A 26,713-nucleotide genomic window follows, 5' to 3' on the forward strand; every position below is an offset into this window, starting at 1 on the left:
TTTTCACCTTCTCTCCCCACCAAGCTCCTTCTTCAAACTCCAAAATGCACAAGTAATTAGAAGGAAAACCAGGCAAACCAGCAAAGCAGCACATCTGAGGAGCTTCTCCAGCTGCTTCAGGCTGGGATTGGGTTGGGATTTTTCTGCCTGGACGGCTGGGCCTACACGGGAGCAGAGTGGCCCTTGGAATGTCCCGGGGCCAGGAAACCCTCGGGACAAACCAGCCTCAGCACCTTCCTGCAGAGACCGGAGCTGCTGCTGGCGAAGGGGCTCTCCCCACCATCATGGGAATCCCAAGGACTTTTAAAAAACCGAAAATCCCCCCAGCTGGAATCAAAGTTCAACTCCAGACGGTCTGAAAATCCTGCGGTTTAAGGCCAGGTCGTGAATCAGCTCTCTTTGCAAGGTTTGAGTGTTTAAATTCATGCTAAACCCGGAGGGATCTCTTGCTGGGAAATTCAGCCAGGAGAGAAAGGGATGGAGAGTTAAGGAATGAAATGAAACTGTGTCCTGGGAGTCGGGTCGTAAAAAGTTGTTACCTGGTAGTTCTCAGGCTCAGGAGATGTAAAGTGACTTTTACAAGGAAGGTTTCTTTATGAACCGGGGGCACACGGGCTGTCCCGGGGGTGTCCCGTGCTCCACCGGGATCGGGATGCTCGGCCCGGGGCCGGTCGCCTCCAGCACCGGCGGCAAAACACGTTAATATCTACCGGCAGTAAACTTGGGGAGGCAACGGTTTGGGGTTGTTTCTCATGTGATTTGCATCATGTGGCAAAATTCACTGCGTGTCCCCCTCCCCCGGCACCCGCCGCCCCGAGGCGCCGCACGATCGTAGCCGCGGGGCTTCAGCATGAAAACCCAAAAGCGAAGTAAATTTAGTAAAGCCCGTCACGGTGAGGAGGGGACAGAGCCCCCGGCTGAAAGCAAGTCGAGGAGCGATTGTCAGGATTTGGGCCGGAGTAAAAGGGAGCAAAGCCCCCACCCCACCCGCCTTAACGGCGTGTGTTTAGTTCGGGCCCTTCAGCCGCTTTCTCCGGGCGGTGATAACGCCCCGAGCCCTCTCCAGCCCTCCCTGCATCATCCTTCGAGTATGTCCAGAAGAAAACCTCTGGAGAGGGCCGAGGGTCCTTTCCAAGGGATGATCACATCCCCTGTCCTCTTCCCGCAGCCCGCGGGATCCAGCTGCCTTTTCCTTCACGCTTTTCCGACAGATTTCTGCTTGAAAAGAAGAAAAGGGGGAGGAAAAAAAAAAAAAAGCAAAAAAGCCCATTTTCACTCCTCTTAGCCGAGACAACCCGAAACTCAATCCTGGACTTTTTCTTTTAAAGTCCTGCTCCCGTTTATCCTTCCCGTTCCCCTTCCCCAATTCCCCGACGGCTCCCGGTGATGGGGTGACGGTAACGACAAGGGAGCAAGTGCACGGAGAGGGGCCGGGGCTGCAGCGGGGCCGGCGTGGGGGCACACACCGTCACGGCCGGTCCCCCTCGGGCACACGCTGGTTTTGTCCCCCCGCTCGTTGGGAGCACCCACGGGTGACCCTTTGGACCGCAAGATCAACGTGCAAAGCGGTTCTGGACTTTGGTCCCTGGGGGAAGAGGAGGGGGCGAGGCTGAAGAGCAAATTCTCCCCCACCCCCGAGAGAGCGCAGTGCAGAATCAGACTCTGAAAGTGAAAAAAATTTTTTCAATTAAGGACTTTGTGCAAATGACCGTTGCGAGAGCAAGTAGGGAACAGGTTGGAAAAGGAGATGGGAGGCAGAAAGCAGATGAAATAGGGAAAACCACCCCAATTTCACAGCTCACGGCTGCGGCTCGGAGAAGTGCGGGGAGCGGGTCCTGCCCCAGGTCAGTCCCGGCCAGGGGGGAGCGTCGGGGCTGGAGAGGGGACAAAAACCCGCCGGGGCTCAGAGTCTCGGAAATGTGCCCCCTCTCTTCCCCCCTCAGTTGTTTTATAGCAGAGGTTTGGTTGGGGTTGGTTTGGGGTCTTTTTTTATTATATCAAGTTTTGGGCTACATTTACGGTTTCCAGAATCTGTCAAATCCCACTCCTTTTTTGGATTTTTTTGTGGGGTTTTTTTGGTTTTGTTTTTGTTTGGTTGGTTTTTCCCCCATTATTTCCCATTATTAACTATTAAAATCGGCATATTTTTATATTTTTGAGAATGTGTCGCGAAGATACAACCAGATGCAACTGCAAAATTATCTCCTACTGGCGTAAGCTTTAATAGGCTTCCACCACCACCCCGTCCCCGCAGGCTCATTTCCAGAAGGGAAAGAGTATTACAAATAAAGAAATTGGATAAATAGATTCTACCGAAGAACCAAATTTCCCCTTTTTTCCATCCTTTCAGTCCGAGCCGTTTTGGAAACGGTGCCTTCAGCCATCGGAAACCCTCCGGTGGCGCTGGGGTTCGATTTCTTCTTTGCAATGACAGCCCTGCGGAGGATTGTGCCACAAACCATCATTTTTCTTAAAGACAGAGTCAGAATTAATTCTCGCTGATTGTTAAATTCTCCTGTGCGGGGCCGGGCATTTAATCCTGCGTATAAATCCTTTCTGAAGAGAGAGCAAGCGGGCTGGGCGCCGTCCTCCTGCGAAACCCGGCTTTCCTTTGAGCTGGCCATGCCCCCAGGCAACCTCCAAATTGAGGGACACCCCCCCCCCCCCCCAGCTCCGGCTTTGCCAACCCAGCAGGAGGGTCCCCATCCAGTCACCGGCCAAGAACTTGAGTTCCTGCGGGAGGGGGTAGGAAAAAGAGGTTGGCCGAATCGGAGCATAGGGGGTACATTCGGGTGGGGGGGGTGCTCTGTCTGCTGTCCCCCCCACTCCTCCTGCAGCCCGACCAGGCCCACGCGTGTGCAGCGCCGCAGCCCGCGGGGCGCGGGTTTTCCGCGGGAGCGGCCCGATCCCAGCTCCGGTTTGGCTCCGGGAAGGGCGAGGAGGAGCCGGGCGGGGGGGGTGGGGGGTGTCACCTCCCGGCTCATCCCTCCGTGGGTCCCGGCGCTACAGCAACAAACCCAGCCGGGAGGTCTTCCCTTCCCTAAAAATGCCACGGCCTTTTTGTTTTTAATATAGAATATTCAGTACGTAGTATAAAATATATTATTTTATATATTATATTTAATATACTATTTAATATTTGCCCCCCTCTGCACGTAGCTGTGTGCAGCCTGCAGGCAAGCCAAGCCTTCGAGCCCGCCTTGCAAACTCCGGGCTCAATGGGGGGGGCTGGACGTCAGCTCTCCGCAGGACTCCTTCTCTCTTTTTTTATTTTTGGGGATGGGTTTTCATACTTTGGCACAGCCACAGGCTCCCGCTTCACCTCCGCAAAGGGCTTTCCCAAAATAAACCCCACTCCAAAAATGGGGAGGCTGGAAATAGAGCAAACTGCTTGGGAGCCGAGCGCGGGGGTGGGGGGGGTGCGAAGGGAAAGCCGAGGGTAACTGCAGGTCTTTATATTAAAAAATACATCCCCCCCTCTGCAAAGCAGTGAAGTTTCCCATTAAAGCTGACACCAGGGGATGGTCTCAGCAGCCTCGGCCGCCCCGGATTGGTGAGCTCGCCTGCAGACGCGTTTTCTAACAGATAAGTCAATGGTCAGAGATCTCCCCCCACCCCCCCCTTACCCCAAAATATCTTTTTTTGCCCGCTCCTTCCCCTGGCAGCGACCCGCTCCTTCAGCCGCGCTGACTGCCGCCTCTCCTCCCTCCCTGCCTTCCATCCTATTGCAAAGTGGGGGGGAAGTGGGGTTCCCCCCCACCCCGGGCACCTCCTTTGGGGATGGAAATGAGCGGCCAGGGCTGCGGGTCCTGCCGCCTCCCCTCCACTCCGTCTGGGGTGTGTCTCCCCCCTCGGGCGGCCCAGAAGAGCCCTGCCCACCCCCGTGTGTCCCCCCCCGTGGCACAGACTCCTGCCTGGGAAGGGAGGCTGGAAAACCCCTGTCACCCCCCCGACTCGGGGGGGGGGGGGGGGGATGCCAGCGAGCGGCACCCCGTTTTACCCACTGCCTCCACAGGTTCCCGGGTGCCTCTCGAGTCCCCCCCCGGTCTCCCCCTGGGGAGGGGGCTCTGCACCGGCCGGGACAGACGCTGCCGAGGGGAATTTTGAGGTGCCAGTTGTGCTGGAGGCTGCTCACGGACCGGGGGGAAGTAAAAGAGAAGATAAAGTCTTTTTTTTTTTTTTTTTTTTTTTTTTTTGGCGGCAGGAAACTCCATCTTTAGACAGGTCTAAAGATGCTATAACAGCACGAGAAGTCCAAGGTGGGTAAAACAAATCAATAAAAATTAAACTCCCCTCCCCTGCTTTATAGAAGGCAGCAAACAAGCAGGAATTAGGGAGGAGCGGGAAAGCCTGCAGTTTGCCGTCAAAACAGCGTGATTTTGTCTAGACAGGGGGAGGGAAGGTGTTGGGTTCTTTTCCCCTTTGCTAACACAATGACCCTTTGGTTAAAAATTAATTTACAGCACCCTCGCTCTCAAACCGGACTAACGTTCAACCAGGAGTCCCTAGGATTTAAAAAAAAAAAAGCTTAAAAAAGTCAAACCAAAATCAGCGGGAGCTGGGGAAGGTTTGCTCGGCTGTAACAAGTGGTGGAAGGATGCCTCTGTGAAGGAGAGGGGCTGCCGTTATTTATTTATTTCCCTGGTATTTTTAAAGGGGGAGGGGAAGCATTTGCTTAAAAAAAAAAAAAAAAAAAAAAAAGAGAGGGAGGAAAGGCACGGACAGGTAAGTGGGTGCTGGATTCGGCCTCGCCGGGAGCCTGGAGAGGGAGGCGTTTTTCGTAACGCGTTGGTCTTTTATAATTTCCCACATGTAGCTTCCCGAGAATACTTTACCCTCCTCCTCAGCTGCAGACGTCTGGGTAGAAAACCGCTAGCCGGCTCTCTGGACGGGCGAGCAGACTTGCTTATCTTCCCTTTTCTTTATTTTTTCATGATAATTTCAGGTTCCGTCTTCTCAAAAACCCTCAAGCCTTCTTTTAAAAGAGATCGGAGGCAAAGCCGCCTTGCTCGTATCCCCCTTCTCCACCCGCCTGTTTCTCTGCTGGGACTTTTGCCTATTTATTTTTTAATCATTGATCCGACTCTTCATCATTAGCATCACTTAATTAGTTATCTGTCTGACTAAAGCCACTAACCTGCGTCGTGGACTCGGGGATTGGAGGCGGCCGCGTCGCAGCTCCAGCTCACCGCAGAGAAATCCTGCTTGGCTCAGAGGCTGGGAAAGCCTTCGGGAATAAATTCCCCCCCACACCCCAATTTCAGCCTCTCTCAGCTCATACCTAGTTTTAAAAAAATAATCATAACAATCCAACCCACGCTTTCTACTTACGTGGCTCTACCATTCGCACGATTTTCCTTTCTCCCTCGGTTTTTTTTTTTTTTTCCCCCTCTCTGCTGACTCTCAGAGCGCACCGGTGGGATGGGAAGGAAGGCTGCTTGCTAGACTTGAAACTAAAAGGTCATTTCGACAGGATTGCCAAGTCCACTTGCTGAGGGGGACTCAGCCTTTTCATGTCGCCATGTGTTTCTCTCCGTCTGCATAAACTTGCGTCCGTCCGCAGCGATGCAGAGCTAGGAAAGCAGTTGTGCCGTAATGAGGTACCTTTAAATTTAATTTCCTGTCCCTCCCCTGCTTTATGGATTTCTAATAACAATGTTGAAAACCAGAGAAGAAACCTATTAAAGTCTCCGGGACAGAGGGCTTATGTAAATAATTGAAGGTAGCCAGACTTAATTGAATTTCCCAACAAATGGATGGAATAGGAACAAATGGAGTATTTTGTTTAAGGGACCGCCTGGTGTTGGATATATTTCTGTTGCTCATTTCCAGAGAATTTTTATCAATATTGTTCCTTTTATTTTTTTTCCTTTTTTCTTATTTTTTTTCCCAACGGAAAACTCCTGCAGAGATTTAAGTGCAATTCAAAATACTCCGAAATACAGCAACTGAAAGAATCCCTAAAAAGAAAGAAAAACTCTCCTGAAAATTATTAAAACGAAGATTTTAGAAATATTTTTCCGGCATGCGAGTGTTACGGGGCAAAATAAATTCTCGCACGAGTTGTTGGACCTGTAGCGGTCTTGGCAAAGCGAGAGGTTTAATCCAGGAAAGTTAAATGCTCTTGACCGATCGATTTCTTGTCTGATCATCGGCTTGTTCAAAATATTTTGCTGATTTATTTTATTTAATGACAGCCAACGTAACGTTTCTGACTCTTTTTGTACCTGTAAGAATTACTTTTTACGGCTTAGCCCCAACCCCTCCGCCCAAAGCCTCTATTGCTAATTAAAGGAAGCCTCATTTGACTAACTCAGAAACTTTGCCGCATGTCTGGAGATTAATTTTTTTTTTTTCTTTTTTCCAAGAGAAACAGCTCTCCCCGGTCCCCCAGTTTTGGCGGGTCCCGGACCTCGCGGCCGGGCCGGGCTGGGGCTGAGCTCAGCCGGGAGCCCGCAGAGGCACCTTCGGCAACCCCGGACACCCCAAATTCATTTCGGCTGCTGGGGGAAGGTGCTTACTTGTTCGCTGCCGAGATGGTTTTTGGGTTTGCTCCCCCGCACCTTTGGGTTTCCAGTTCTCCTTGCAAAGAAATAAGGGGTTTCCACGAAGCGGGGGTGCGGGAGCTCCCACCGCCTTTTCCTTGCTATCAATTGGAGTTTTCCAGTTAAATGGAGCAGCGAAGGGAACGTTTTGGGGTTTTTTTTCTGGATTCTGCTTTTAAACCCAGGCCTTTGAAGAGTTTGCTTTCCCTTAATTCCTCGGGAAGTGGGTGCAGAGGGGAAGGAGCGCTGAGGGGACACGCGTGGCTCATTCCTTGGGTTTTCCCTGCCCGGGACTAAGGACTCCGTCTAATTGCGGGTTTAGTCTATAAAATCAGGGGCCCCGGCTCCCCCTGAACGCAGGAGAAGAGTGGGCACCGTGTTTTCGGGACGGGAGGGGGGGAACCCGAAGACGGAAAAGCAAATCCCAGCCCCGACGGGAAGGGCAGGAGGCCAGGCCGAGGGGCTCAGGCGGGCTCCCGTTTCACCCCATCCGTGCGTCTCCCTTGCCTCGGAGGAAAACTTTTTTTTTTCCCGCAGCAACAAGTAGCCGAGGCGATGCCGCTCTCGGGGTTTTGCTTCTCCCCGCCGAGCCCGCAGACCCCGGCGAGGGGAACCTCAGCCGGAGCTGCCCCTGGCAGGGTTTGGCGTGGTTTAGGAGACCCACGGTGGGGTCTGGCCCCTCATGTCAGGGCAGGAGATCCTTGCTCGGGGCTCCTCTTGCCCCTCCACACCCCGGGGCCGAGGAGGGGCGAGCACCGCTCCCCTCCTCTGTGCCTGCCCATGGCCGACGGGACCCCCCGGTCACCTCTACTCGGGGCCGTGGCACCCCGTGTGCCTCGCACCCCTCCGCCCACCCGGAATTCCTGGCGTAGCAAAACTCCTTGCGTGGGCCATAAGAGCCCTACGGGACTTCAGAGAAATGTATTTTGGGTGGGTTTGTTTGGGGGTTTTTTTGTATTTTAATGCGGCTCTCCTTAAGGCAGAAAGTTTAATTTCATTTTTATTCCAAAGCTCTTTGCTCCCTTTGCTTTCCCTCCTTTCGCTTAAAAAAAAAAAAAAAAAAAAAAAAAAAAAAGAGAGGGAGAGAAAAAAAAATAGTGACAATGTTTGTATTCTCCTTGGCAGAGAAACAAAAGCTGCACCTCGGGAGCTGGCAGCCGGCTCTGCGGAGCGCGGCCGGGCCCAGGGCGCTGCGGGTCCCGGCCGGCGAGCGCCGCCCCGAGGCCACTGGCCCCGCCGCCGCCCGGAGCGGGGAGACGCGCCCCGGGGCCAGCCCGCTCCTCCCGGAGCCGAGCGGTTTAAATACAGCCCCGGCCAGCTGAGGGGCGGTATTTTATTATTTATTCCTCTTTTTAAAACGATTATTATTACGGCAGCTGTAATGATTCAAGCATTCACGTCAAAAAAATATATTTTTTTTTGCAGTGGGTGGTTAAGAAATATCACAGCGCAGTTTTGTGTCTTTTGGCCTGATGGATAGCTGGAAGAAAGAGAAAGAGCCGACGCCGGGCTAGTTCCCACTCACATCCAGGCACAGCCATGTGGAGGGGGAGGGAAGGAGGAGGGTTTAAGGCCAACTTTTAAATTTTTTTCTTATAAATGCGACAAGCACCTCCCGTTTGTAACGTATTCCGCTTGGGAATATCCGCATGACTCCTAAGGAGAGGACACCAAATACTCCCAAAGGCTAATGCTGATGAATGGGAACTGTGAAAACCAGCTGCTATAACCATATTTTAATAAAAATACCGCTTTGTGAAGATCTAAGTAAGTCACAAAGAAACCCATAATGAGATCTTGAGATTCAGTGCCATTTCCCTTGGATGATCTGTAATAGATTCTTCTATTATGTAAGTGTGTGTGTGTAATGGATATGTACACATATATACATTTACTGATATATGCTCACGCAAACACTTCAAATCCCTCCCATCCCAGCCTATTAATTATTTTAGCACTTATTCCCCTGACAAGTAGAAGTTATCTTATAGCTAAGACATCCATTTACTGTCTAAGAGCTCTAACTTGTCTTTGACGTCTGAATTTAAAATGTCTTTTAAAACTTTAGCAACAGCCAGAAGGGGAAAAAAAAAAAATGCCATTACCTTAAAATGTTATTCCAGCCCAAGAATTAAACCTAATACATCACCTACTTAAATTTGGGGCTCTTTTTCCTTTTTTCTCTCTCTTTTTTTTTTTTTTTCCCTCGCTGTTATTTATTTTAAACCTAATCGTGAAATTAAATGGCACATGCGGTTTTGTTTTTCACGCTTATCTAGAGTGCTTTTCTTTATTTACGTTTTCAATCTGCAATTTAGGAGGGAGGGGGGGAATGCTTCATTTCCAAGTTGCAGCAGTGAAAGCTCTGTTAAAATATATTCCTCCTGCCTGTTTTGTCTGAAAGAAAGAGCTTTTAGTAGAACGAGTTCAAGTGTGACCACGACTTTTGTTTTACAAATTGCATTGGCATAAAGAGTAAAGCCAGTGGGTCTAGAGGGTTGGGTTTTTTTAATCGTCTTTGTAGGAAATAGAAAATATTCGACGAATTTTTAAATTGTGATAGGTGTGGTACATGTTAGTACAGCAGATTGTATGTCTGTCTGCAAACCCATATCGCATATACGTACTAGAGGTATGTAATACTATAGGTCCCTCATGTGTAAACGTAAGTGAAGTTTTATAGGAAACTTTAAGTTCTTTCCCTCCGCAGGTTTGATTTAAACTTGAACCTGCCTATATTTGTGTATCAAAAACGAAAAAAAGAGAGAAATGATGAATTGTGAAATAATAGCAAAAGCTGTATTCATTTCACATCACATTTGCGTATACCAAAGATGCGGAATCAGACCATGTTTTTCCTCCCTCCCTGCATTTAGAGAGCTCTAACCTCGCACAAAGTAAAAACACAAACAAACCCCCAGGCTGCCAATATTCCCCCCAAAAATGCTCCCCCCTTCCCCCCTTCTATTCTCTTTCAAATGTCTGTTTGATTTTTTCGGGGGGTGCCTGTTCTTTGTGGGTTTGTTTGTTTGTTTTTGGATTCCGCCCCGTCTCCCCGCCCGACCTGGTGTAAACTGTTTGAAGTTCAACAACATGGCTAAGTTTTATTGTATTTCCGGTACAATAGATTTATATACCGTCCCATCCAGGCTTTTAAAGGCTTTTTCAAATGAAATGAAGCTAAGTTATAGTCAAGTTTCTGGCTCCTCTGTGCGTCTCTTGAACTCAGAGGATTTGTTTCTTGAATGAACTTTTAAACTCCCCTAAACTTGCCCTTTCGGGACGGGGCTATCTCTGCCTATTGTCTTTCCAGCCTTTATTATTTCTTTTGCTCACCCTGTTTAGTTATTTAATCCACTTGAGGACAAACCCCCAGCTTACAAGGTAAGACATCGACTTTATTATTCCATATATAAAAATATATACATATAAACGTGTTTTGTGACTTCACCCGATGGGCTGGGGATACATGGTCCCTCTTTTTTTTTTTTTTTGTTTTGTTTTGTTTTGGTTTTTCCCCCTAGATGGCAATTTGGGCTTTTTTTTTTTTTTTCTGTTAAACTTCCCCCGCGGAAGTTGCTCGGAGCTCAGCAAAGCCCCCGGGGCCTGGCCGTCTCCCGGCCCCTCTCCTCGGCTTTAATTCTCCCTTTTATCACCACCCAGTCATTATTTTATAACACGCTTTTCCAGAGCGGGGAGCGCGTCGGAGGGAGGAAAGGACACAATAAGTTTCTCTGTGTTGCTGTTTACACCTATAAAATAGTCACAATGACGCTTTTTTCTCTTGCTTTAATTGATTTATACGTTCTTGACTTTTTTTTTTTTTTCCTTTAAATGAATCACGTTATACTTGCTTTCAGGGGAGGAGAATATGAATTAATTGCCTTTTTTCCGGAACTCACTGATTTAACTCTATTCTCTGCGGAAAGTTATCCAAACGCTGGCAGGTTTAGATACAAAAAAAATCTGGTAATAGAGTTTTAATACGAAGTCTTGATAAATCAGCTTCATATCGGAAACGGTCCTTTAAATTAGCTTTCCAGAGGAGGTGGGGGAAGAACTTTAGGAATTTTTGCTCTTTTTTATAGCTGCGATAATCGCTTGTTTCTCAAAGTCAATAGCATTTTACTGTTTCCTCTGGTCTATTTGTAAACTATTTGTAAAGTCCTGCAGGAGGGATCCGCTCCAGACACTGTACATAGGAAATCATTTGAATAGTTATTTCGTGCAATCGGAGGGGTTTTATTTCGTCTCTGAAAAGATCCTTTTGTTGCTTTTGTTTCCTAGCAACTGTTTTCTATTATAAAAGTTCAGATTGCAGATGATGTCAAACAAAATGGCCGCCCAGGCGCCTTTCTTGGGAATTTTAGCCTTTGACCCAAGGCTGAACTAGAACTGCTCTGTGAATTAGGTAGTTTCATGTTGTTGGGCTTTTAATTTTAAACACAAGAACATCAAACTACCTGATTTACTCCAGTTATCCTCCTCGGTCTTGTTTGCTGAGGGCAGTTGCCCCGGGAGGGATGGGGAAGGGGTGGCATCCCTGTATCCCTCCCTCCCTCCATCCCTCCAGCCCCTGGACCGCACCGGCACCGGGCACGGAGCCGCTGGGACCGGCTGTCCCCCCCTCCCCCGAGGCCGGGTCGTCCCCCCCCCCCCGGGGCCTGGTGGCCGCCGCCGGGCCCCCGCACCGGGCACCGTCGGGGCAGGGGTGATGATTTCTTTGTTTAAATCCCCGTTTCAGGGACCTTTTGCGAGACAACGCAGTCACGCCCCGAATCATCAAGAGCTTATTAAAGGTCTAATTAGGCTGCGGCGCCTCTCAGAGGCTAAAATCCCCCTCCCCAGCGACAGGCAGCCCCGCGTTAACAAACCCCTCTGTATGCACAATAAAGTTTGTGTCTCGCCTAAAAATATATCCCTATAAATACACACACAGCTATAAGAAATCTAAGGGTGTCTTATTTTAGTAGCTGTGATCTGCTCCTCCGTGTAAAGGATAACATGTGGCTTTAGGGAACACAAAAGAACTGGGTCCAGCTCATGAGTTTAATTGTCCCCATCGCTAAAATAAGTTTATTAAAGGCAATAAGAGTATTAAAGGCGCAGCGCTCCACGTTTGTCGTTTCGCTGGCAATGTTTATAGGGACCGGGATGGCGAGCAGGTCCCTCTGCCTTTCCCTATGGAGGTAAAAATGCCCGACTTAGCCCTGTGGGCTGAATAGTGAATATTTAGTCACCGAGGAGCTCCTGCAGCTCGTAGGAAACCTGCCCACGTCTTTAAATGCCAAGCCGCGCACTGTACGCACGTAACCGCGCAAAGATGCGCGGGTGATGCTCATTGCTGGGCATTGATCTGTAAGTTCATCAAATATAACATCTTCAGACGAAGCTGGGCAAGGAGCACGGCCGCGAAGTTCGCGAAATAAAAGGGTTTAGGTGGTGTCAGAAATGCCCACAATAGTTTCACCACATCCTTCCTCCGTATCTCAACGTGTTGCACGTGGGAATATGCTGAGTTACAAAAAAAAATAATGCCAAAACCTATAAAAATCCGGGTGAGAAAGAGGGAGTGCAGAGAGCTCTGCGTGTCAGAGTGTGTGCTTGGCTGAAGTCCACCCATTCCACTTTCTGCGAACTGGAAACCCGTAGAGTTGTGTGAGAGAGCAATCAGCTCATGGAAGCGATTTTCTCTGCATTGGTGTTTCAAATACGCATAAAAACAAGTTTCACATGATCCAGACCACGGCTAAATAAGCCTGGGACTGGATCTCCCTTCGAGGCTTGAAGAATTAAACTTTGATACCATATCCAGAGCCTAAACCACCATCTGCTGCTACTTTTTGTGGCCGAGGGGATTACTTGGGTTTCAGGTTTTTTTCTCCACTCGGAGTGTAAAAAGAAAACGAAAACAAACAAACAAAAAACTTGTATGGGTTTTAAACTGGTGCGTGCTTTATTCCCGAAACTGGTGATTCTTGTAGGCATAGCGCCTATCTCGCCTATAAAACAAACAGCCGCTCGAGGGGAGGAGAGGGAAAGTCAAACAGCGTAAAATAACTCAGAGTTTTCTACCTAACTCAGGAGCCCTGTGACTCCTTCCTTAGAAACAACGTGCTGCTTGTGCCCTAACTCAAAGCCCTTAAACGGAAAAGGACAATCTGGGAAAGTTAATCATAAACTATTCGGTAATAATGTCCCCATAGGCAACCACTAACCTGCCTTGTAAATGTCTGGGCTTCTGATTTTGATCTCCCTCCTACCCACGTAAATACAGGAAACAAGGGCCAGGGAGGAGAATGGGGGGGGGACAGAGCTGGGAAAGATCAGAATCAGGCCCGGGGGGTCTGTATTGCTGCCTGAAAACGGGAATTGGGACTCATTTCCCAAGGGCTTTGGGAAGGAAGGAGCGGGCAGAGGAGGGTGCGGTGGGCAGGGGGTCCCGCCTGTCCCACAGGCACGGCTGCCTCTGGAGCGGTTTGTTTCTCTTCTTTTCCGAATTAGAAAGATAAGAGCGACCTTACCTGGAGAAGAAGCTGTGTGGGGATGGCTACAAAAAAATTCTCCTCCGCGTAGTAATTGCTGGTTTGCGACATGCTGCACATTTCTGCGCTTCCAGGCAACGAGCAACTGCGGTTAATGCCACAAATTTCCCCCCAGTTGCTCCCCTGCCAAGGTCCAGCCTGTCTGATATTACCCCGACCCGGGATGAGTTTTAATTACGAGCAAAAGTGTTGTGGAAAGAGCCTATCCGAAAGAAACTCCCCTTTTTATTTTACCGGGGCTCATGCTACGGGTTTTATGGAAACAATTCCATCGCAACTTAATTCTTGTACCTGTGCTTTTATTTTCCCACCCTCTTCCCCTGCCTTGAGTGGGAGCGACAGATTTCTCACCATCACGGGCTGTTACTTCCCTTCCTCCCAGACTAATGCGATTTGGAAGATTTTTTTTTTTTTTTTGGGGGGGGGGGTGTCTCCAGTTCTATCGTGGTGACCCCAAGACAGAGCCAGGGGAATCCGCAGCAGCTCCCGGGGTGTAAAATCTGCGGCAGCGAGGCAGCGCCCAGCTATTCCTTGGGAGTTGAATATTATTTCAAGGAGGGAGGCGGGAGGGGGGGGGGGTGGAAATTAGTCTAGTAGCCAGAATGTGGGTTCCCGAACAACAATCAAACTTTATTTAAACTTTCTGTCCTTCCAACTTCCCTTTTCAAATGCACATACGCTTTTACTTTACAGGGGATCTAAATGCTTTATTAACTGCTGAGATTACAAACCTCATTTGGAATTGGGGTTTTTAGCCAGAGTATACTTTCGGTCCTTGGAAAATTGCCCACATGTGTAACTTGTTTTTGCTTCCCTTCAGACAAGGAATTCCCCCCCCCTCCCTCCCTCCTCACCACTTACGGATTTTTAACAGACGGCAGCATTCAAACTGAGAGCTAGCACAGGAAATGGCAAAGGTAGATCCTTCGGCTTTTAGGCTACAGAAACTTATTTCACTTTTTTTTTTTTTCTTTTTAAAGGTTTTACTCTTCAGGAGGGATTTTTTTGTTGCGCTTTCGTGCGTTTGGAGGGGTCCGTGACTGAAGTTTCTTTCACAACCTCTTAGACTTGCCTAAATGTATAATTCATAAATTATGTTTGCTTTATGCTGAGATTTTTATTTCTGTTTCCTGACTCTAAAAAAAAAAAAAAAAGTTATTCGCTTGTTGTTGTTGTGATTATCACTATTATTGTTATTATTAGTATAATTTCTGAATGTTTTATATCGCCTAAAATAAATGCTCAGCCCTTTGAAGGCTGGGTTATCTCAGAATCTGGTCTCCAGACTCTCCATAGCCGTGAAGTTCACTCTCAGCTTTTATCCTCTTTTAGCTTATCTTTATCGGCTTCCAAACCTAAACTGCAGAAGTAAATATGCCTAAAGTAACGCAGGTTACACCCCGCCGCCGTGTAAAGATCCTGGTGACCCTCCCCCGTCCTGCCCTGCCCGTGCATCAGGACGGGGGGGAAAGCTCCGCACCCCCAGGTCTCCTCTGCCTTCTCCAGATCAGTGAGAAAGAGGCAAAATCAGCTGGAAGAAGGTGCCAGTTCTAATAAATGATAACAACCGTCTTTAAAAAGTGGTTAAATATGTTTCCGCTAAGAAATGGCTCATCCGCTCTCTTTCTTTCTTATGCCAAAACTTATAAATCAGTAAAAGGTGGCAATTGCACAGACTTAAAATCTGCAGATTTAGGAAAAAAAATATATTTGGTTGTTTTCAGCTCAGAATGCCAAGGCAAAGAGTTGTTTGTTAAGGATGGATTTTGGCAGTTGTGCATTTCAAAGCACTATTTGGAAATTATTCCTTCTCTCCACAAACAATAAAGATTATTTATAAACAGTATCTGAGTTCAGAAGCCTCTGGCTTTCCATTGCAAGCTGACAATACTCTGATTTTTTTTTCCTCAAAGCCAAATACACTTGGCGCTGATTCTGAAAGCAGGAAAAAGTTTCCACTTCGGACTTTTTTTTTTTTTTTTTTTTTTAAATAACTATTTCCAGTTCCACTTCCCTTTACCAAGTCACAACAACCACATATCTAAAATTAATCTAGTTTGCGAGCCGAGCAAAGCTCGCACATCCTGCCTCCTCTCTCCCAAAGATTCATCCTTTTAGACTTTCAGACTCCGCTCCGAGTCTCTTTCTCCTTGACTTTTCCTTCTCCAAGATTTTTTTGCGGGCAGAAGAGCTTTTAATGTAATTTCTGATGGGTTCTATTTGAGGCTTGAAAATATAAACGCCTATATAGTGCCACCCGAAGCAGGCAGCACCGCACGACGTGGTCTCTCCAAGCGGGCAGACCTGGGATGAAGCTGTAGTTTGCCTTAAGCCCCTCTCAGAAAAGGCTACAAAGAGATGAGCTATGGGGATATGTATAAAAAATAAACTACTGAACAAACGGAAACCTCCAGAGGAGGAAAAGCAAATGGATTTTGCAGATCTTCTTGTGAGGTTTCCATTCGCTAGGGATCTGAAAACCCTTGGTTTCTGCCTCACAGCCACACTCCTAAGAGTCTTCTTGGTTTAAATTTATATACTACAGAAAATTATATACTCACATGCTGACATAGTTCATCATTATTTATAGGAGGCGCACCAGGATTTTTTCCAAGAATATATTTATTACAGGTAAGACATGGCCAATCTATCTAGCAAGCAGAGAACAGGTGTTTTGCTTCAATTAACGTTCAATAATTTCATCTATACTTATTCAACACCCTGTTACCAACACGGCTGTTTATCCATCAGTTGTATAAACACATTTCCATGTGCCAAGCAAGTTTAATCTCCACAACACACTTAAATCAGCCCTTTCCTTTCCCAAGCTCTCATAACATTTGCAGAGTCCCTCCGAATCTCTTGTGAAATAGTCTGATTTTTAAAAATCATTTCTGAAAGGCAATAAAGCGGAGAAATATGACAATGTGAGCAACTAGCTCGTATTTCATGTCTGATGACACAGGGTCTCTTCATTTCAAAACCTTCCCAACTCTTAAGGAAGTTAGAAGAAGGGAAGGGGGGGAAGATAGAAATGTGAAAAGTTGGAAAAAGCAGGAATTTCCCCCCTCATTTCACACAACCCCCTGTTCGTGTGAGATGCACTGAGAGAGCAGCGATCCTGCCCCACGCTGCTCACTGCTAGGGGATTTCTCTGCCTTCACCGGTTTAAACGCGAAAGGGGTGAAGTGGAGTTACTTTGGATTAACCCCCCTGAAAAGGAGAGGAGAGTTTGTAGGGCAGTGGGGGGTACTCACCTGGTGGCATTCACCCACGGCTGGCTTGGCAAGATCTTAGCCCAGAGGCTGGAGAGGGGTCCCCAGCCACTCCTCAAACCTCACCTTGGCTGGAGCCTGCGGACTGAATCTGCTCCTCCAGCACTGGGGGGATTTTGAGCTGGCTGGGGGGCTCTTGCTACCCTGCTGGATGCAAAAATTAAAAATAAATCTGACCTCCAGCATTAAGCTCCGGCTCTCCTTGCCCATCATCCCGACCCTCTCGATTTTTTAAAATGAAAATGGACAGCTTCCTAATAGCGCCTCATTTAGGGGAGCTCTGGTCCTGGACATGGGGAAACGTCCCTCCATCAGGCTGCAGGGCAGATGCTCCTGGAAAAGCACCGCTTATAGGAATAAGGGAAAGTCTAAGGCTTTGGGTGTAGGTTTTTAAGCGCCTTCATGATCTTCCAGTATCAGTAAAACACCTCTGATAGCAATTTCCCACATCCGTTTTGTGTAAGCACGGACATATGGACACACACGCACGCACGCTCTCATACAGACAGAGAGAAATGCGAAATATATTTTTCCTTCATTTCAGGAGGCTATTAGCACCCCTCAATGTTATTATTAGCTTGTTAATATAGACTTCCATCTCTGTACACTTCAGGAAGGATTCGCGATGATTTATCATTCCTAGAAATCTCTTTGCCCTTCACTTTAAATATCCTTCAGTGTTGGGGTGAGAGGGAGAAGGGCGGAGGGGTAATAGATTAAAGGAGGCAAATTGATCCAGACTGTTACAGCTGAAGTCCAGAGAAACACTTTTGCCGTAATCATAGAGAGCACCTTTTCCTTAACCAACATTTACGACGCCATCGGACCATCTTGCAATAAATGGATTTATCATCATAACTTGGTAAAACTGACCCCGTTACCCCGCGTCATTTGGGCTGAGAGCCGCACCGAGCTCCAACACCGTGTCAATCATTCGCTTCGGTGGAAGGAAAAAAACCCGAAATCGTCGGGTTTTCGAAAACACACGGAAAATGCAAGCGTGTGTGTGTGTGTGTGTGTGTTTGACACGCACGCACACCGTGGGCACATACATGTGAGGTGTGAGGGGGGTCACGGTGACTGAAAACGCGAGGGATTCCTTTTTTGCCCCCTTTCTTTTCCACAGGCAATAAATTCAAGGCTATAAAAATCAAAGAAAGCTAATGTAAGTTTTATTAAACTATTTAACCATCACAAGTTTAAGGCATTCTGTAACAAAGCCGGATCAGTGGCGCACTGTATTTTACTAGCCTTGTAAAGTTAAATGAAGGCTTCTGATTTCAGCAATGTGGGAAACTATTTTAGCCCAAGCAAAGCAAGCCTGAGATTATGCTGCGAAACATGCGAACATATGTTCATAAACAGGGACATTTTAAAGATATTTCTATATAGATATATAAGCATTAAGTCTAAGGCAGGCTCTGGATGAATACAGGGGTTGCGGCTCGGCAGCTGGCTGGTCGAAGTTGCAACGCCACGTTCATGCCAGTGACATCTTAAATTTCATATTTACCCCCATTATTTTACCATGTTAACAATCCATTTTCCCATCCCAGCTGGTTAATTATTTATAACACCCTCCTCACCACTCTTACTCCCTAGATCCATCTTTTTCTTTACAAAAACACATATATGTGTGCGTTTATGTATATATGCCTGTAATGCACGCACATAATGCATGTATATGAAATCAGGCGGGGGGGGGGCGGGTTGTTTGTACTTATTCTCTGGTTTTTTTGCTATCGTACTCTGGAGCCCGCGTGGCAAAGAATAGCTTTTATCTCTATTCCCCCATGATGGTTATTAAAGGCAAAGCGAGCACATCAGCATCTTTCTTTAAAAAAAAAAAAAAAAAATTAAAAATCCGCTCCCCCCCCCCCCCCCCCCTCCGGACCCCCCCCCCCCCCCCCAATATTTCAGGAGCAAATCTAGGAAGGGATATTAGCCCCAGCTCTGCCCGTTTGGTGGCTTTTCGAAACTCCTGACGTTTTGCAACATTGCATAAACATAAAACAATCCATCCTTGATATGGAATGCAAGGGCGGATGACAGCGCAGCGCAGCCCCCTCGGCTTCGATTGATTTACGCCGAGACTGACGCTTTATCAGGCACACGAAAAAAGTTTGACCAATCATTTTGCTGGGAGCTCACAACACAGCAGCCCAACTGTACTTTGTTGGCTGGGAAGTTGGAGAAGGGGGTAGAGTACAAATCTAGATCTGTCCTATATATTTTTTTCCCTTCATTGAACCGTGCTTTGTATGATGTCTGAGAATGTCCATTTCTGGGACTCTTAGCAATTATTATGTCGACTCTATTATAAGTCATGAAAGTGAAGACTCGCCTTCAGCTAAATTTTCATCTGGGCAATATACAAGTTCCAGGCAAGCTGGGCACAATGAGCATCTAGAATTCCCCTCCTGTAGTTTTCAGCCAAAACCTCCAGTTTTCAGCGCCTCCTGGACTCCTTTGAATCCACATTCTTCTGGTACCCTTCCTGCCGTCTACCATCCATATATTCAACATCAAAGCGTCCCATCTGATAGCAGGTATCTACGGAGCTGGCTGGATCCAGTACCCAGAGCAGAAAACCTCCCCGGGCAGGGATCTGTTAAGGCAGAGCCGCTGCTGGGCCGTCCCGGGGATGTCCATAAACAGGGAACACAGGAGTACAATTTAGAAACTTCTGCTGCAAGGGAAGGGATCGTTTCCAATCAAAGGCCCAGCTTCGAGGACAATAAAGTTTGTGAAGGAAGCGAAGACAAAGACAGGACAGATCAAAGTAAGTTATAAAAGTGAGGAAGTAAACAGTATAAAAGCTGGAGGAGGTGCAATAAAAGGGGACAATGCTGCGTAAAGTTTAAAATCAGGGCTTAAAGAAAAGTCTCAGCTTGCTGATGCCAACCTAAGGGGAGAGGTGGGGAGGGGAGAGGGGTGGCATTGTCTCTGCCGGTAAATAAAAATAAAAATAAAAATGAGCGTCGTCTCTGAGCTTAAACAGAGTCCAGAGCGGACAAAAGCTGGAGCGAGTCACCCTCTTTCCTACAGAGCGCTGGCTCCGGCAGCAGAGACCACTTTAGTAAGCGGGAGTAAATCTGCGCGGGTGCGGGCGGTGGGGACGGGAAGGGACGGGGGGAGCCAGTAAATGTCGGGGCGAAAGGCAGGGAAAGGGGAGCGGAGGGCGGCGGTCGGGGGACAAGAAGAAGAAGGGGGGAAAGAGGAAAAATCGCGGAGGAAAAGTTCACGTGGGGGGATGTAAACAGCAGCGGGGGCTTCTCCGCGCCCGCCGCTCCCGCGTACCCCGGCAGATGCGGGGACCGGCTCGCTCCCCTCGGGCTTTTGGTGGCGGTGTCTTTGTTTTATTCCTCGTGTTTGTTTGTTTGTTTGTGTTTTTTAATTGTTTGTTTATTAAATGCAACGGTTCAGGGTATGAATATTTCAAAGCCACGCTCCTTCCTAGTTAAAAAAAAAAAAAAAAAAAGGAGGGAGGGGGTTGCTTGCAACTTAATTAGCTTTTATTTGTAATGTAGCCAGATTGGGGAAACAGTTAAACTTCAGCATGTGCTTTTTCCGCGAGCTGGCTTGTCTTTTTTCCCCTGAAATATAGAAAAAAAAAAATCATTCGCCTAGAAAATATCTAATACTACTATCAATAATGCTATTAATAATACTATTATTAATAATAATTATAATAATTATTATAATAGTGATAATAATAATAATCATGCAATGGCGTTTGAGTAAGAAAGAATCAGTATCTGCACCTCGTGCCGATCCGGTTGGTACCTGGTTTCCATCTGAAAGGTAAACCGGAGCCAAAGCCCGAGCAGGAGGCAAAGAAAGAAACTTGGCTTCACCCCCACGGTAAATATTTTGCAGTGAAAGCCGAAGTTTTCCAAACTGGCAGAGGAGCAGCCCCCGTCGAGGGTATAACTCCTCGGAGTCTGTGCAGGACGCACTGACACAGTCATTTTTTTTCCCCTTGAATTAACTTCTATTTTCCCCCCCCCCTCAACGTGGAACAGCAACAGAGATTGCCATTGCAAGCAGACGATTAAAAATACAGTATATTCTCGCCCTTCATGATTTCCTCCCCTCCTTGTGCAGGATGTTATGGTGACATTTTTTTTTTTCCTATCATTTAACTTGCACACAGACACACAGGCACACACACACACTCACACACACACACAAAAAGAAAGTCCTATTCTATTGTACTGGGCACAGATCCAGAACAAACTGCAACCGTGAGGTGAATGATTTGAGAGAATTAAATATCCAGGTTCTGTGCTCAATGTCCCTGAAATTGAATATATAAAAATCTTGTCCAAGAAAATGTTATTAAGTTATAAGTAAGTGCAGGGACCCGCGCTAAGAGGATGCTGTGTGGTTTCTATGGCATGTGGTTACGATGCATATTTTGTTTTAAATAATAGTTTAATTTGGGCTGATGTTGAGAGCCTGCCAGGGCTGGAAGACGGAGCTGTTTTTGCAGAAAGTACTCCCACCAATTTCCCTGACTCTTTCAATTTTTGAAAATATTTCTTAATAATGAATCTCCCTGTGTATGGCACAGGGATCTGTTAATTTATTTGCTGGATTTCAAAGAAAAGATGTGCCAGAGCCTCTTCCCATTCACTTCCCTGGTTAGGGATTTGTGTATAGTGAATCAATAAAGCAACACTGGCGTTTAAAATATCTTGTATTTTAACGATCCAAAATATGACCAAAAAATAAAACCAAAGCGAATAAAAATCTGTTATGAAGCAGAGCCCTCCATTGCCATTAAAGGATGGGTAGCAGGATTAACAGTATCAATTATTAACAGCTTTCTTCCTCTTTAATATTTAATTCTGCATATTAGATCAAGTCAATTACATTAAGGAAATAGCCGTGCAAATTTGTAAGAGGCAGTACTTACAGGGGAAGATTAACCGGATTATTTTTTTAAAATATTCAATATATTTCATTTTACGTAGAGGAAACGTTCTGTTGGCGCACGCGTGTGTGTATGTATATATTTATAATGGTCCATTTAATTGGTGTAAAGGTTTATGGCTTCAGTCATAATTTCAGAGGAGGCAAAGGAAATAAAATAGAAATACGTGGTCTGTCTATAACCCTTCGTTTTACTCTTTCCCGCCTCTCAGTTACCCAACGGTCAGCTAATATTTGCATGTGATTAGTAAATGTTCTATTATTTACCCTAAACCCACTTCACCTTTGGGTGCGACCTGCCTGTCTGTGGGGGTGTTTTCTGCTCCCAAAATGTTGCTTTCTCCCCCCATCCCACCCCTGGAATAGGCTCATTCCTGAAATGCCCCTTTTCCAAAAGATTCCCACGTAACTTCTCCCACACGCGAGGGTGACGGGCAGCCTGTTATTTATTTCTGGCTGCATTTGCAGCCCTGCAAATGTCCATGTCTCTGGGTAACACTGTCCAGATCTCCGGCAGCAGAGTCCATCCAGCCCTCAGAGGATGTTTATTGTATCGAGACCGTTTCTTGCCACATAGCAAAAAATAGGCAGGATTTATGAAAGGTTTCTCCAGACCTCCTCTCTCTGCTCTTTTCCAGCGCGATGTGTCTGTAGGAGTAAATCTGTAGACACGTGGGAAAACACGTCTGAAAAAAAAAATATATGTATTTTTTGCATTGGTTTCTTTGTATATAGCGTGCGCAACGTGCAGATGGGCGTTATGCAAATCTATAAGTGCATGTGGGTGTTCACCTGGCATAGAGGGACCTGGGGGAAAGTGGGGGGAGCTCTGCCAGTGGCACGTGTGCACCCAAACATACGTGTGCGCACCGACACGGAAACATGTGTGCGCCCAGCCACGCGTGTGCGGTCATGTGTGCGCACAGCCTGGGGAGGGGGGGGCGCAAAAACACAAGCCTGTGCGTACAGGCAGCGCAGGTCCGCGGTCCGCGGGTCCCAGCCCACCCACCCCACCCCCCCCCCCCCCACTCGGGAGGGATGGGGTGCGTGTGAGGCGGTATTTCGGGATTGGGTCCCCCACCCCCACCCCTCCGCATCCGCGCAGCCTGTGCTCGCCCTGACGATCCCGTGTGATTTTTCCTACGGCCTCCGCTGCTCGCTCCGGTGCCAGGGAGCATTTTTCACCCGGGCGTGCATATGCGGATGTATAATCTTAATATTTGATGGCATGATTAAAACCTTCTGAGAAACACTCAAGCTGCATCGTATTGATCTTGCTGCTTTTCTTTCAGCCAACCCAGCTGCCAGCTGGCTGCACGCCCGTTCCTCCAGGAAAAAACGATGCCCTTACACCAAATACCAGACCCTGGAACTAGAGAAGGAGTTTTTATTCAATATGTACCTGACGAGGGACCGTAGACACGAAGTGGCCAGACTCCTCAACCTGAGTGAGAGACAAGTCAAAATCTGGTTTCAGAACCGAAGGATGAAAATGAAGAAAATGAACAAGGAACAGGGCAAAGAATGAAAAAACAGAAAAGCAGCATCCCCCCCCCTCCCCCCCTCCCCTCCCAGCTCCCCGCCTCCGCGGCCGCGCACCCCCCCTGTAGTGCTGCCAAATCCCCCAAACACGAGGGAAAAACGTCCCCGTTTCCCATCTCCACCTTTGCATGCGAGATGTTGCTTATTATTCTTTTTTATCTTCTTAGTATTGCCACATAGGAGGCAACTTAGCCAAAACTGCAGCTCCTTTTTGGGGACACATGCTGGGTTTTGTTTCTGTTCTCTTGTTTTCTTTCCCTATTTTTTTTCCTTTCTCTTTTCTTCTCCCTGCAGTGTAACATAGACACAGGCTCCTGTCTGAGCAGCAGCTTTCTCTGCTTGTGTTTTCTCCATGGAAAGCAAGACGGCAAACACAACTGGCCACAAACAACCCCGGCCCAAGCCCCCACCAAACCTCGCTGTCTTTCTTTATCCACGTAAGGACAATGATTGTCTATAACACTCAAAAAAAACCCCGGCGCGCACACACACACACACACACACACACTCTCACACTCACACGTTGAGGTGGCCAAGGAACCAGACGATTTAATTAAACTACTGCAAGACAGACACATTCGTAAGACTTGCGTTTAATTGCACCCAACAAATCATTTTCAATTCGCCAACTTTATGCCGGGGTAGTCGGTTAATGACAGCCCAAATCCCAACTGCGCTGGGTTTCTCCCCCCCCCCCCTTTTTTTTTTTTTTTTTTTTAGTTTATTATGAGGGATTTTTATTTGAATCGTGCCATGGCAGATATGTGACTTTGACCTGAAAGTTTAGTAGGATCCTTACAGGCAAACCTCCTCATCTGGTAGTTTTATACTGGGTCACTTGGAAGAGGAGAAAAGACGGGGAGGGAGGCGAGAGAGTGTGTGGGGGGCACTCTCAGAGCCGCATTGTAAATTATTTAGGAGAAAAAGGGGCGGAAGAACCCCTGCCAACTTATTCCTAACTTTTAGAGGAGAGGAAGAATGGGATTTTCTAGTTAAAAAACTACCTTAGTAGAACTATAAGGGAGGGGAAGGTTGTGTTCTTAGTGCTAGCATATTTATAATTTATTGTGAATTGACTTTTCCTAAAGCAGTAGGCTGTTGCAGAGATAAAGTGCCAACCCTAGCCTGTGTGTATTTCTTCCCCCTCCTGTTTGCTGAGATGCTTTTAATACTTGAATGTCGGTGGGGTTTTGTTGGGGTGGGGTTGGTTTTTTGTTTGTGGGTTTTTTTTTTTTTTTTTCGCCTGAAGCGAGCTCCCGGCATGTTTTCCCATTGCCACCCGCTTTCCTCCGGGGCCCGGTGCCACGCCGGGGCCGGGACCCGCCGCCTCCCCGGGGAAGGAGCCTCGTCCCGCGGGTGGCACCGGGGGATGCGGCGGCTCCGCGCTACGCCCCCCCCCCCCCCCCGCCATCCCCATCCTCATCCTCATCCCGACGAAGCGTTTAGAGTAACAAATATAGACCTTGCTGGTCTCATGCCATGCCGGCCGGAGCTGATTTCTCATCTGACAGATCCGCTGGAGGTTTCTCCAACCCGCCCGTGCGGGACTGGTTTCCCTTTATCTCTGTAAGACTTAACTTTGTTTTGGGAAGGGGGGGGTGGGGGGGGTGGGAGGGGGGGGCCGGGGGGGTTTAGTACCAGTTGATTATATGGTGGGTATTGTAAAATGTGCTTGTGGTTGTGTTTCTGTGAATGTTGAAGCTCGTTTTCTGTTTCTACTGTGGCTTTCTAAGTATGCGAAGAGTTCTGCAGTTGATAGTGGATGGAAAATATCGAAATAAACCTCTCTCGTTTTCTTCGTGTGCAAATTTGTATATTTAGCTGCCAGGAGGCTTTCTAGGAACAAGGCGAGTGTAAGGTGGCTTGTTTTAATAGGGTGGGGAAAAAATAGAGAAAAGAAATTTATTTCTGCTGTATATGTGAACGAACCATTGGAAACCTGATTTCAGAAGCGACAAACTTGTGTATCCTTTAGCGTCAGGTTTTGTGAGACCACTTTTATCTGCTGAACAGAGATTGCTCTGGGAAGAAGCGATAGGCAGATTTGCGTTTTTGGAAAGTGTTCCTGCTCCCCCCCCCCCCCCCCCCCCCGCCCCCCGCCGTCCCCGTCCCCGTCCCATGATCCAGAGATAAGAATCAAGTAGCTGCGCCTCGGTGCACTGAAATTTCCACCACTTCATTTCCTCTTGAAAGGGGCAAAAAAAAAAAAAAAATTAAAATCTTCCACTCGACAAGAAACCAGACCTTAAGTGTTTAAGACCATTCCTCAGAAAGTGGTTGGGGTTTTTTGGTTGGTTTTTTTTGTGGTTTTTTTGGTGTTGTTTTTTTTTTTTTTTTTTTTTAATGCCTAGACTTTCTCTGTAAAACTTTCCATCATGAAGTAGCTCCTTGGGGGCTTCAAAATTTAACTGTTCTGTTGCCGGAGGGAGTTAAATGTAACCAAACTTCACCCTGTGTCAAAGCCCCTAATCTCCTTCCTCGAAACTCAATTAAGAAAAACAGTTTCGGAGACATCTTGAGCTGGGGAAAAAATCTTGGTGGCAGCAGGATCATTTCTCTAAATCCGGATTTATTTAAAGGGGGGGGGGGGGGGGAAGATAGTGGGTTGAAAAACATGATTTAGCTGTGTTTAAGCTGGGCAGTCAAATTTTTCAGTTTTGTTTGATTCTTCTCAAGGATGGATGAAATTTAAAACTGCTCCATGCTGAATTGGTGGATTTCTCATATCTCGAACTGAGTATGGACTTGCCTAAATCCTCATTACTATATTTTTCAGACCCGTATCTGTGACTTAATTGATGTTTGTAACCCATCGGCCACTCGGATTTAGAAACGTTTTTCACTTTCCTTAGAATTGTGGTAAAGAGCGGATATTTTTAAGACGACAATATAAGGTTCTTTTTAAATAGAATTTAAAATGTTAGTTCATTTTATTAGGAAATATGCTTACTTTAAAAATGTTGGAAAAACTGTCTTCTGTAGCATCAGCCCGGATGTATTTTCCAGAGATGTTTAATGCTCCAGAATAAAAATCGATTTTAGAACAACAGCACCTATATGTCATTGTGTTATACTGCTTCATCTAAAATTTCAGAAATATTTTCATTGTGTTTTCCTGCGTTCTTTAGTGGCTCGTTAAGTGTATTATAAGAATCAATTTTTGCTTAGGTTAAAAAAAAAAAAAAAGTCCAGAGGCAAATGGAAATAATTCCTCTCCGGTGTAGCAAGTGCTTACTTGGTCCCATGCAAACTTGCTGCGTTTCTAAATATTTTTTATTTTTAAATTGGATATCGTTAATCTCTGGTTACATTTACCGGTGTCTGTTTGTTTGTTTGTTTGTTTTTGAGGGTTTAATCTTTGCATTCCCGCATCAGCCTTAGGGGACCAGAAGGAAAGGCGCAGAGAGGACTGGCTTTATTTGACTTTCTTTGGTTTATTCCCCTACTGCCCAAGGAAAACTTTGCTCAAGAAAAATCAGAAACCCAAAACAAACAGTGGAAAACCCCACCCCACTTTCCCTGCTTGGCATCACCTCGGATTTGACACGCGGTTCCTTTTTCCAAGAGCTCAATGAGCGGTTCCTATAATTCCGTCTCTAAATTCGTTTGACATTTTATTGCTCATGAAGAAATACAAGCGCTTGGAAAGTGTTTCTATCTCTATATTTAAAAAACAAACAAACCCCAAGACCTGCTCAGCCCTGCAGGAAGCAGGTAGGGAGAAATATAACCAAGAATCTCTTTCCACTAATTTTTAACATAATGGGAGCTCTAAAGGGCAATATTTCACTTCTTAAAAAAATCCTTTCTTTGGGGCAGCTCTGAAAAGAAAACAAAAGAAGAAGAAAGATATTTGGAGCTTACTGAG

The 26,713-nt window shown here is 46.9% G+C and overlaps 1 protein-coding gene and 2 long non-coding RNA genes across 3 annotated transcripts; 2 read left to right on the forward strand and 1 right to left on the reverse strand.

Annotated features, from left to right (window-relative positions):
- The first annotated feature begins 4,053 nt into the window (after positions 1 to 4,053).
- On the forward strand, positions 4,054 to 14,363 carry LOC141934017 (uncharacterized). The gene is made up of 2 exons (XR_012626259.1): positions 4,054 to 5,600; positions 14,071 to 14,363. It is a non-coding gene; the product is annotated as an uncharacterized LOC141934017 (long non-coding RNA).
- A 4,032-nt stretch (positions 14,364 to 18,395) lies between these two features.
- Positions 18,396 to 25,897, forward strand: HOXB9 (homeobox B9). Its single transcript, XM_074849167.1, has 2 exons — positions 18,396 to 19,147; positions 22,596 to 25,897. Exons 1-2 carry the CDS (start codon positions 18,640 to 18,642, stop codon positions 22,829 to 22,831), a joined length of 744 nt encoding a protein of 247 aa, XP_074705268.1. The 5' UTR covers positions 18,396 to 18,639; the 3' UTR covers positions 22,832 to 25,897.
- LOC141934019 (uncharacterized) lies at positions 19,864 to 21,000 on the reverse strand. Its single transcript, XR_012626262.1, has 2 exons — positions 20,130 to 21,000; positions 19,864 to 19,961 (listed from the first exon to the last, which is right to left on the reverse strand). It is a non-coding gene; the product is annotated as an uncharacterized LOC141934019 (long non-coding RNA).
- Positions 25,898 to 26,713: the final 816 nt, after the last annotated feature.

The sequence above is a fragment of the Strix aluco genome, chromosome 24, assembly GCF_031877795.1.
Source record: "Strix aluco isolate bStrAlu1 chromosome 24, bStrAlu1.hap1, whole genome shotgun sequence".
NCBI lineage: Eukaryota > Metazoa > Chordata > Aves > Strigiformes > Strigidae > Strix > Strix aluco.

What these genes read in the sequence shown, in the direction of transcription:
- HOXB9 (XM_074849167.1), top strand. Translation starts at nt 18,640, where the DNA reads ATGTCCATTTCTGGGACTCTTAGCAATTATTATGTCGACTCTATTATA. An exon ending in CAAAGACAGGACAGATCAAA is followed by an intron (nt 19,148 to 22,595) that starts GTAAGTTATAAA and finishes CTTTTCTTTCAG; the next exon opens with CCAACCCAGCTGCCAGCTGG.